The sequence below is a fragment of the Lepisma saccharinum genome, chromosome 26 (genome assembly GCF_977018435.1).
Source record: "Lepisma saccharinum chromosome 26, izLepSacc3.1, whole genome shotgun sequence".
In the NCBI taxonomy this organism is placed as follows: Eukaryota; Metazoa; Arthropoda; class Insecta; order Zygentoma; family Lepismatidae; genus Lepisma; species Lepisma saccharinum.
The window spans coordinates 6,642,669-6,654,802 of record NC_139254.1 but is presented as its reverse complement, the minus strand read 5'-3'; the positions used below and the strand labels follow the sequence as shown (position 1 = coordinate 6,654,802).

The following is a 12,134-nucleotide window of genomic DNA, read 5'->3' as shown; positions in this document are numbered from 1 at the left end:
ACATAATTCTGTATTGAAAGCCTATGAATCTATTCACGGGAATAAAGTAGGCATTTAAGGCAAAATCTGGGCTCTGGTTGTGTGTGTCTCATTGTTACATTTTAAATGTTTAAATTTGCTTCAGTTGCAAGGGTCGTGGTGCAGTACGTATAAATGGCTTGTTTACTTTCCAGAACTCAGCAAGTACTTGATGAGAACACGTGAGCTGGAAGAGAAAAGACTGAAAGCCGACCACTGGACGTACGTGAAGACTGGCGTTCTCCCTCAGAACGGCCTCACGGGGCAGGAGCAGATCGACCGGCCGAGGCAGCACGGCCTCCTCATCGCGACTCCATACAACAGCTGCAGCAGGAAGAGGAGGATGCCAGACCAGAGAAAGACATCGTTGGACATCATGGGTGAAGGTTTAGGTAAGTTTTTATTTCCCCTAATCCAAGCCACCACTCAACGCCACATAATGTCACCCCAATATAAACCCTCACCCTCTTATACCCTTCCCCTAAAACCTATACCCATTCTGGATACAGAATGATTGACCCTCCTGTACATAACATACCTTACTAACAACTAGATAACAAAAACTATCCTAAAAACTAATTCAAATTAGTCTGTACTACTAACAAGTTTAATTAATTACCAATCATACTAATACTCAGTAAATAAACAAACAAAATCTGAAAATTAAGACAACTGACACAACAATTCAAACATCAGACCATAGGAAAAAACTAGCAGGGGAAAAATACATCCATGCCAATTCAGAACATTCTCTTATAACAATGGATAATACAGTGGAACCCTGATTTTACATTCCTTGGTTTTACATTTTCCCGCATTATACATTCAATATTCATGGTCTCAATAGAGCAAATTGCTATAAAATTTTCACCGATTTAACAGAATAAACCAAATCAAATAACAAGTCACAAGAAAACTAAAGGAAGAGAGAAATTGAGACAACTATGAGAAATCTGTTGAAAAGAAATTTGATTCCATTCCATTCCACAAGGAATTCTCACTGCAAAATTTTTTAGAAGATTTAATTTCAAAATTGTTTTTAGATCACCAAGAAGTTTGGAATGTACATTTAATGAATACAAAATGAGAAATACGGAGAAACTAGTACTCGCTTCATCCGCGAAACTTTTTTTTCTTCTTTGTTCTATTAATTTCAGTGGCCACTGCCACCATCCTCGTTGGAACTTGCTGTACTGTTGCTGGAGTGCATATTTTGTTTGTAGTTCTCAGACTGCCGCTAGGTGCGCTGTTGTTAACTGTACGTCTGCGTCCGTGTCGTCTCCTATTTCTAAGTGTTAACTGTTGTAGTAGGGGAATCCAAGTGTGGTGTGCCTGTCCGCTATCGATGTTCAGCTCGTGCGGGAAGTGTGTTTCCTTGATTTTGGTGTCTACGAGTGTGTGGGCAGTGTGTTTGACTTGTACCTTTTGAATTTTAAGGCTATTTTATTTGATGTGTTTGGCAAGACCAGTAGTGGGTTGGGCTTTATTCGCATCCATTAGGTGCTGTTGGATTCTTTCATTGACAGATTTGATGGACCTGCCAATGTATTGTGCCTTGCACTCGCACTCGGCATCGTATACACCTGGGTTATCAAGGGGGGAGAGGAAGTACCGTTTGTGTTTGTTTAGCTTATCATCAGCTATTTTGGCATTGAGCTTGTGTGCTACTTGATGCCATATGGGAGAAGGGGTTTGGATGTGCGGTTGGATGTGGTGGTATGGTAGGGGAAGGCAAATTTATATTGGTTGTTGGAGGCTGATTGTGGCTGGTTAGGGTGTCTGACCTGTATTTCCACTTTACTGCACCAAGTGGAAAGTTGTGCTTCTGTATAGCCATGTTTCAGGATTTTGAATGTCTGGGAAGCTTCGTTCATTGCAGAAGAACACTGGAATAAATTAAATAATGCAAATGGTTATAACGATCAAATCTTGCTAGCTATCAGGTAAATAGATTAATCGCCGTAATAAGCAATAACAAGCATTGGATTGTGGCTGTTCAGCGAGATTTGGACTGCGGAGTACGGAGGACTAGCCGGTTTTCCAAGCGAAGAGGCCGATCCTCGGGTAAAAAAACATAAAAATACAACTTTGGAACCAATGATCGTATTCGATTGAAATTTAAGACAGCCCAGTATTAGATTCTAATCGGCAAAATCCCAAAAGCACAATATGATAGGAGGTGAATTAAAGGAGATATTAAAGGTTAAACAACGAGAGTGGATAACAATAACTACAAACTCCCAGGCGCTCTCTTCGGAGCAACCGTCCAGGATACAATGGGTCCGGTGGAAGGGTAGCCTCCCTTTGAGGAGCCGCTGGAGAGGGGTCAAGGAACTCAAATTACACGGGCGAAGATAGCAGGATAAGATTTGAGTGCGATTTAACGAGACTTAGACAGAGAGGGTATCTTAACGAACATTTTGAATAGCAGATAAATTGACAAGCGGAGAAGCAGAAGACACAGTTTATCATTGACAACCTCTCGGGAACCGCCCACGTAAAAGTACCCGCCTCGTGTGTCGGACCGATCCGTGTTGTGTATAGTTCACCCGGGATTGTTTACTAACACGATGGGGTAGAGACAGCGAAAGGCCTCGCTGGGGGTCTTTCGACCTACCCTTGCCACCCTTGAAGATGCTGAGATCCAACCATACCGCCCAGAAGCCATCTATTCAGCACGCCACCAAGTATCTACATCTCCAGCACGATTACTTCAATCAGAGCCGACAAAGGTAAGCCGTGAGTGGAAAGTGAGAATGGATAAGCTTCGTTCGCCCCGTCGTAACACCTAATGAACTCGCTTAATTACGTAAAAATTACCAAGTGACATTGCTTATTACGGTGATTAAATCGTACCAACGATAATTTTATCATGTAAAACCGTACAGCTTTCAATTATTCATTTATCCAAAGTACTTAACATTCAGATTGTACGACGCTATAAATTGTCAATACAATTATATAACAGTGATCCAAGTTAACCTCAAAAGTAACAATATAAAGATTAACATTCAATTACAACAACGTAAAGGGAGTAGTGTTTTTCGTACAGGTTTAAGCTCCTACCGGAACTTAGGTTTCCCGGAAAGGGAAAAGTAAATGTAAAATTAAGAAAAGTTTTAATCAATGTTGCTATCTTTAAACATCACGCCTAACTACTTTTGTATTAATTAACCCTGTTTTTTGGAATGCCGAGATACGAATGCGTGAGTGAATGTAAGAATGAAAGGGGCATTAATGTAAGTGTTTATGCATGTGCTCTTATATAGCAATCACATCATATATAGAACTAACCCTGTGGGGTGTAATTTGTTCTACCCTATGTAATCTCTTGGGCTCCAACTGATGGCACTTACCCTGGCACAAAAGGTAAATATGTTATTAATGATTGCCTTTTGTTTAATTGTTTCTTGTTGGTTTGCATTACCCGTGTAATGTAGAGCCAGAACGTCGTCAGGCACATTAAATAAGGTAGACGTTGTTACATGGTAACATAGAGCCACTATGGAGTTTTATTTTTCACAAGTGGAGTAAGCCACCATGTTTAAAATTGAATGTAACTGAAAACATCAAGAAACTCCTGTGAAAGCAATGACGATTTTGAATTGCCTGATGATATTCGTGATTCATAACTTTTAAATAAAAAATAATGTGATCAAAATTGTTATCTGAAATAAAAATAAAGCAGACCTGCTTGTTTTCAGTTAAGTTGCTATATTACAACAATGTAATATTGACAACAATGTAATATTGACAACACCCATTGTATAACTGATTTTTTTGGTTTGAAAAATTTTAACCATTGTTATAACTGTATCTTTAATCAAACTAAAAATAAATGTCATGAAGGGAGCGTGTGTTCTCCTGAAACGTCACAACGAAAAACTGTGTTTTATGCTTGTAATAACCGTAGACTACAAGATAAATAAATAAACAAACAATTGCAAAATTTGTTCCGGTCACCAGAACGGGTCAATGCAATAATATGAATTCAAAATTATTAAATGTACATACAGAATCTCCATCTATTGTATGTTCTTATTGTATTTGTATTTTATATATGAAAATAAAGATGAAAAGAAGGATAATAGAAAAGGCGGGGGGAACCATTTAAATTCAGGAAACTGACGTCTTGGTTTATTTTAAGGTACCAGGACATTAAGCGCATACCCTTGAATGTATGCGGTGGAAGCAGGCTTACTTTGAGAGTTTCCCCCTTTTTTTTATTTCTCCCGAAGGTTGTTTCATTGTTGTTATCAGCTCATGATCTTGCCACCAATGTTTTTGGGTTTCTGCTTGTGCGCATCCGTTTTACCAAATTACCATTTATCCTTATTAGTCTAATCAGCCGAAAGTGAAGATGGCTATCAGGTTATTGGATAATTTTCGATAAATCATTGATTTAAAGGGCGAGCATTTTTTTTCTCTCCATGAGAAACTCATTTCAGCATTTCAATGATGTGTCCCTTAGGGAGCTTTCAGACCTTTTGGTGAATGCTTGCTGCTTATAGACTGAATTATTTCTCTTTGTAGTCTACGGTTGTTACAAGCATAAAAACAACAGTTCTTTGTTGTGACGTTTCAGGAGAACACACACTCCCTTCATCAGACATTTATTTATATTTATTATTATTATTTTATTTATTTTTTTGATGAAGGGAGTGTGTTCTGAAACTTCACGACAAAAACTGTAAACTCTGATAACCCGTCTGGTGGCTTCGTCAGGGATGTACTGTCTTGCTGAGGGTGGCATGGTTCCTTCTTCTTCCGCTTGTGCTCGTGGCACCCCTTTTTTTTTTAAAAAAAATGATTTTTTTGGAGGATTTCCCCTTCCCCCCTCCATATATACGCCAAATGTGCATAAATTGATATAGTCTGAATCTGTGATTCATTCCGTGTACAACAGTGTATCATTCATACCTCTAGGGCAATTAGACTCTGAGGTACAGTCATTTCAATGTGCCGCTGCATTTTGAAGCTTGAATCAGTGGTGTGCTGACCAGTCCTTTTGGGGGTACAACTCGGGTTACATTGGTCATACAATAATAATTCAAATATTTAAATATTTTTGTGTTCATTTTGTGTACATATCAGCGATAATTTCCATATGCATGTCGACACTATCATGTACGTTTTTCTTGGGAGGGAAAAAATCCCCATTTTTCCGAAAGTTTGGAATTTTGAGTGTTGTCCCCCTCCCCCCACTACATATACACCGAATTTGCATAAATTTTATAGTCTGAATCTCTGGTTCATTCCGCGTACAACGGTATATCACTCATCTCTCTAGGACAATTAGCCTCCTATCTACACTCATTTAGTTAAAACTCTGCATTTTGCTCAAAATCTGCTATGGCATCAAGGGGGTTACATGTAAAAATGGCCTTGGGCTCCAAAAGGTTAAAGGCTGGAAGGTTTAACCTGGCACCTGTGCCACTGTGCCAAACTGCCGTCTTTTGCTGGACAACTTTCCTAGGCATCACATGGATGTTTTCATCCATGGGCAGTAGGAGGAATGTCCACAAAATCTAGATAATGTATATCTAGATAATCCAGATAGAACACAATCGAAAATGAGTATATGAATAGCCTGTAATACAGATAAACGATAAAACTCTCTGGATAATGCACATATTCAGATATCAGAATATCTGATATCCAGGTAAAAAAAAATTTCCAGATTTGGCCATCCCTAGCCAGAAGCCTTGGGGACACAGGGTGGCTACTCACCGGGAATTCCTTGAATTCCGGGAATTATGCATGAATTCTACGTGAATTTTTCTCCGTAGACGTGAAAAAATTTCAACTTTTATCAATCTAAATCACATTTTTATTTATATTTATAAATGCCCCCAAGACATTTTTTCACATTTAGCTTTTTATTTTCATCGAGGAAGGAATAGAAAAGAAAGCTGCGTGGAAAATAAATCTAAATCCTCTCAATCTGTTTGCTTCGTTAGTGTCCTTTGCCGAACAATAATTATCTGACGGAAGTTTATTGCAAGATAATATAATATCTTGAATTTGATTAGATAAATTTGATTTTGAAATTCTTATACAATGAACATTTTCGTAGATTAGTATATCCCGTAACATTTGTGACATGTTTTTCGATGTATTTTTGAGTCTGAGTATGTGAAATTCCAAATGCAAACTCTGCACCTCAAATTAAATATTTTTTTATATATATATATATATATATATATATATATATATATATATATATATATATATATATATATATACCGTTGAATTTAATTGAATCAGAACTTTTAAAACATATTCTTGTAGCCTTGAATTCTTGGAAAGTTCTCCTTGAAAACCGGGAATTATACTTGAATTTTATCATGGTCCTAGAGTGGTCACCCTGGGACAGCATGTGCTTTGTCCTGCCTACCAGGGATCACCGTTTGCTTCACGCGAGGAATCTGAGTCCTTTGTTGCCATGTTGAAATAGATGTGAATTTTCTGGTAGTGGAGAGGTCTGCACTTGAACACCAAAATGACTGCTCGGAGCACAGCCTGTCAACACATTTCCTCGCTTGCATTGAAATCATGGCAACAACAGCATGCAGATGACAGAGAAGTTTATGGGAGGAGCCGTGCCAGGTTGAATCTTCTGGCCTTTATATCCCTTGTTGCTTCTGTCTGAAAGCTCACTTGGGCAAAACTGTAGCTCATGCCCTTAACCCATTACCTGTGGAAGATCTATTTATAGACACTCTAAGAGTGGTAATTTTTTGTGGAGCATCTATATGTAGATGATATTTAAAAATTAACTGTTGTACTGCGGCAAGTCATTTTTATAGATAGCACTTGTTTGTGCTTTCATTAGTCTACATGGGCAAACAATCCACTGTGCTTTGTCGGTTCTTTTTTTTGTAATGAGTGTTTTCTTGCATTTTACAATTTCCAGCAATTTACGGGCGTAAATCAAAAAGTAAAGGCAATTTTCACATAATATCTTTATTTCGACACAAGAAGAAGAACTACACATATCACTTTTCCACATATGCCCCCTGCACGGCAATGCACTTTTGGTATTGTGCAATCAGCTTCTGGATCCTGTTCGCGAAGAAGGTTTTTGGTTGCTCACGGAGCCATGTCTGCACTGCCTGCTGGACCTCGTCATCTGACCTGAACTGACAACCACACAGCACCTCCTCCCGCTTTAAAGCGGTCCACCCACTCATACACCTTTCATTGAGTCATGGTGCTTTCTCCATACTGCGCTAACAGCCAACGGTGGACGTCTGCCGGTTTGACTCCCTCCGACCATAGGAAGTGCACTACTGCACGTTGTTCCTCGATGGTGCATTCGTAAAGTGGTGCATCCATATTTGTGACCTTTTTGCTCCCGACACTTGACAGAATGGGGTACTCCTACTTCCACGTCACTTCAAGTATACATGTGGTGATGTTAGACACACTCGGTCTTCGTTTATTCCTGCGAAAACACAAAATTGCCTTTAGTTTTTGATTTACCCTCGTAGATTGCTTTCCTAGCTTCAGTATGCAGCAAGTCTTTTCATAGTGATTATTTACGATGAAACAAATTTGCAGTTGATCTATGTGTAGATGATTTATTTTTGGAAGCACTTCCCTTCGTCCCCTCGGGGAAGGAGTTAATACATAACTGTGAAAAAATCATACTTTTCACGAAAGTCTCCCACTGTTCATAGTATCTTGGACTCATTCTTAGCTAATACTACTTTGATTTCTTTTTATGAACTCAAATTTTTACATGTAATTTTCCTCTCTTGCCAGCTTTGTCTAGGAATAACTCAAGTCTTCCACCACCGATGTGTCCACTCCCGTCTACCACAGCTCAAGTACGACATTACCTGAAGAGTCTGTGGAGAAAGAAGCCGCTCGAAAAGGTTGTCGAGCAGTGCAGGGATCAGTACGGTGCCGTGAACAAGGACACGTTCGAAGATTCCAAGGAAGTGAGATCTGTGAAAGTGGAATCCACCACTTACATCTTGTCTAATTCCCAACAAGCTGGCATTTTGGAAACTCAAAAGAAGACAGAATACTATGCAAATCTGAGGATGTAAGTAGAATCTTTCGAATGTAGGATTGATAATTGAATTTTATCCATTGGAGATATACAGCATGTCCACAAAGTCCTGCTACCATTATAATGAAACAAAGCTCCTAAACTATATGAGATAAGGATATGTGGTTTTTTGCTATGTGTTCTACAGCTCTCAAAGTTTTAATAAGTAGTGGTATTTTATTATTATTATTATAATTTTTAATGGCTTTTTTTTGTTGTTGATGCTGCTATGCTGCAGCGTGTATGGATGGAGATTGAATATAGTCTCGACGTCCTGAAGGCAACTAACGAGGTGCATGTGGAAGTGTTGTAATTGTAAATAAAACTTTGAGAGCTGTACAACACGTTGCAAAAAACCACATGTCTTTATCTCATATAGTTTAGGAGTTAAGTTTCATTGTAACGGTAGCAGGACTTTGTTGACATGCTGTATTTCAATAAACAGTTTATATACAGGACTATATTTCAAAACACTGTATATTCCAAAGTATGTGCAATACTTTGGAAATACAGTGTTTTGAGATCGAATGAATCATTTATAGTAGCCCTGTACTTTATATTAAAAAAAAAAAGTCTAGAATTCAACATTTCATCAGGAAAATTGATAACATTACTACAAAACTTGTGGTTTATTGATTACAAATTTTCAAGAAGACTAATGTTTTATTAACATCATTATCTTATCACCATTTTATCCACAAAATATATTCAAACTCTTTTATTTGTCATGTACAGGGTGGTCACAATTAAAGTTGCCCTTCTCAGAGCCCATGGAAAGCAAGGGATTACGGTGAAACTTTTTATGGAGACCACAGGGAAGAGAGTGCTGATAAGAAAAAGTGGTTAAAATTTTTACCACCACATTGAAAAGTGGCGCTCAAGTAGCAACCACCAGTATTTTGAATTTGTCTGTACAGTAGTGTTAAGGTGAGGAGTTACAGTTATGCATTTATTTCAATATCGCCCGAATGGGCACAAAGTTGGGTGTCTGCAAGAGTATGAATTTCTCTCCATGTTGCAAGTGGAAACGTTTCTTTATGTTGATCATTAAGCTAGACATGAGTTTAAAAAAATATGATGAATAAGAATATTCGTAATCCCATGTGTTCCTTATGGGGAATCAACTTCAACATCAACTTAGAGCTAATGAAATGGAAGTTTCGACTTTTCCACTGGTCAAATGCATCTTCAAACTGTCTCCTTCCCGTTAATATCTTTTTCTATTCCATCGGAAGTTTGATATTTCCAAGAGAAGAAATTAAATAATACTCCCATAAGCGCAATGCATTTCTCCTTGCCTCCGACAGCCATCCTGGCAGTGTTGCTAAACCTGATGCACATAAAAGAGCTACATTTCACCTTAAATGGAGTTAAAACTGATTTTCAAGGAGCTAGATTTACGAAGGCTCGATAAAGTGCATCCTAGGGTTATGTTAGTTGCAATTACCATTAACTCTAAATTGATCCGGTGACATCACCCATCTCAATAATCCACCAGTGATCGTATGAAATCGAAAATAAAGGATTTCCTGATAACGATATTATGTTAATTTCATGTCAAACACTGCACTAAAAAAAAAGTAGCTGTTCGAGATAAGAGGCGATGGTCCAATGCAGCCAATATAACAATTACACATCATGTGCAAAATGCATAATCATGGCAAAAGTTGGTCTATGTGGGCCGGAACCAGTGATGGCATCATAGTGGGGCATGGTGGCAGGTGCCAAATAAGTGCATGAAAGAACCAGATCTGGCTCCCAAGAGAGCTAAGTTGGTTCGCAACATTACCACGGAAGAAAGAGCCCCGTGGAAACTGTTCCGCATGCCCTTAAGACTGATCAATTGACTCATAAATCGTTACCTGTGATGTTGCTCATTGTGCACCAGATTTCAATGCCAGATTTCAACTTGTTGGTGGAAATTTGAACTTTTTTTTTCGCCAGCATTCGCTTTCCCAAGGTCTTCATAGCCGCTCTACCAAGTTTCAGCGCAATCCGTTGCTTCGAACGGGCTTCAGAGGGCTCTTGGTAGGGCAACTTAAATTATGGCTGCCCAGTGTAGGTCACTATGATGTTGATAGTTGTCAATTTTTTTAATCCCACAGGCAGGTAGATGATCTACAATGCAATAGCATTTAACCCATATATTCCCAAAATTTTAGTTATCATTTTTCATGGCAAAATGGGCTCGGTAATCAAAAGGTTAAAATTAAAGACAGTGAAACTCGACACAGCTCATATTTTCTTGGCAGTCTAACGAACATTTTTTCCTGAGCAAAGTGTTCACTCATTAATTCTAGTTGATTTCTGTATTAAAGTCGAAGTATTACACTTGAGAAAATTTACTACATTGTTGCAAAGTACAGACCTACAACATTTAATCTTTTGTGTTCGAAGATTCTGCACTGCTGCCGTTGCTTTCGTTATCTGACATGCTGATGTGACAATTACGCACTGAAAAGTTAAAACCATTTTTTGTTGAAAAGACGGGGTGTGCCCATTATGCGGTACGTACGTTCATTCCTAGGACGGAGGCAACATGTGGTGTACATCAGGAGGCAAGAGTCCTGCAACTATATCCCCAGCCATCTACACATCTGTAACAAATAAAAATTCAATCCGTATCAGCCTACCATTTTTCTAAAAATGGCAAGCACAGCATCTAATGCGCTCTTATTTCTTTCTAGGTCCGGATGGCAGAAGGACAAGGAGGGAAAGTGGATAAGAGATCCTGACGCAGAATTTGATAGCGATGAAGAGGAACCTCACGATTATCCTGATTGAAGCCCTTCGTGTGTTTTATATCCTGAGCTCTTTCTTTCCTCATAACCTTGCGACCTGATTTGAGGCGAGGATAATTTGGGGATTTCCTTTGGAAATATTTCATACCTTGTTCCTGGCATATAGCGTTATCAGGAATATTTTCTCCCTAACTATCAGGTTAAAATTAATATCAATTATTGGCGTTTTCTTTCATTTATTGGTCATTGTTGTGAAGACGGAAAGTAAATGCTTTGATTTTGTTGTATGCTCTAGGCGTAGTCCAATATATATGTAAAAATATATTGTTTTGAGATCTCTTCTTTTCATGTTTATAGTTAGTTACATTGGTCATATTGTGTGGCATAAGAGCTTCCACACAATTATACTACTTATAAGAATGGTAAAGCATTATTAGCATCATATGCTGTAGTTTGCTCATGTGCTTAAGTAAGCTATTGTAACCATAGTGTTCTTTGGCGTCAAAATATAGTTATTTCCTTATCTTTTCCTCCAATAGGGTGGGGGGGAAGCACATGTACTGAGAAAAAGACTTGCGTACAAACTGAATTGTTAGCTTTGGTTAATATTGTAAATAAAATATTGTTTCAATGCATTGTTGTACTACTTGCAGTGTGGTGAATATGTTTCAACATTTTTAAAAAAAAAAAAAAAAAACAGATCAACATCTGTAAATGTATTTATCTGTTAATTTTGAGATAAAGAAAATGAATTGTGCAGTGGACAGAAGCTTATAAGAAATTATGCTGCATATAAGTGGATTTATGGATCAATTAAGTAAAAGATTACAGCATGATTTTTTTCTTTCAAATCTGCTTTTTTTTTGCATAGTGGAATGTCATCCTGTGTATAGTGGCAATAACATTAATATTGACATTAATTTGAATTAGTTTTTTTTAATCACTAAATGCATATACGTTTTTCTTTGAATTATATATATTGTAATAACAAGAAGTTACCGGTGTATTTACTCAGATATAAAAGCTCTTTTGTACTAAAATATAACAATAAAAAACTTTGAAATCTGCTATACTTGCCATTTTTTGTTCATGTGACATTGCAGTGATTGTATTTTACTTTCTTTATAAAGAAGTATTTTAACACCAGAACGGTGAAGGATCTGATACCCCCTTCAACATGAGAAGGGGATCATTTTGACCCCTCATAAGAAATGCATTTAAAAATTCTAATTATGTTAGAATGGAACATATTTTTTAATTTATATTATTTTCTGTGCTTTATGTATAATCAAAATGTTTAGGTGGTTTATGATACA

The 12,134-nt window shown here is 37.7% G+C and overlaps 1 protein-coding gene across 1 annotated transcript in view; it reads left to right on the top strand.

The window, feature by feature from the left end:
* The window catches only part of LOC145979825 (sodium channel modifier 1-like), a 28,993-nt gene extending 17,108 nt beyond the window's left edge, over positions 1-11,885 (top strand). The window contains exons 4-6 of the mRNA XM_083112851.1: positions 174-410; positions 7,786-8,071; positions 10,765-11,885. Coding sequence (XP_082968977.1) covers positions 174-410; positions 7,786-8,071; positions 10,765-10,861 — 620 coding nt within the window. The 3' untranslated portion in view covers positions 10,862-11,885. The remainder of the gene's footprint in view (positions 1-173; positions 411-7,785; positions 8,072-10,764) is intronic.
* The last annotated feature ends 249 nt before the right edge of the window (positions 11,886-12,134 follow it).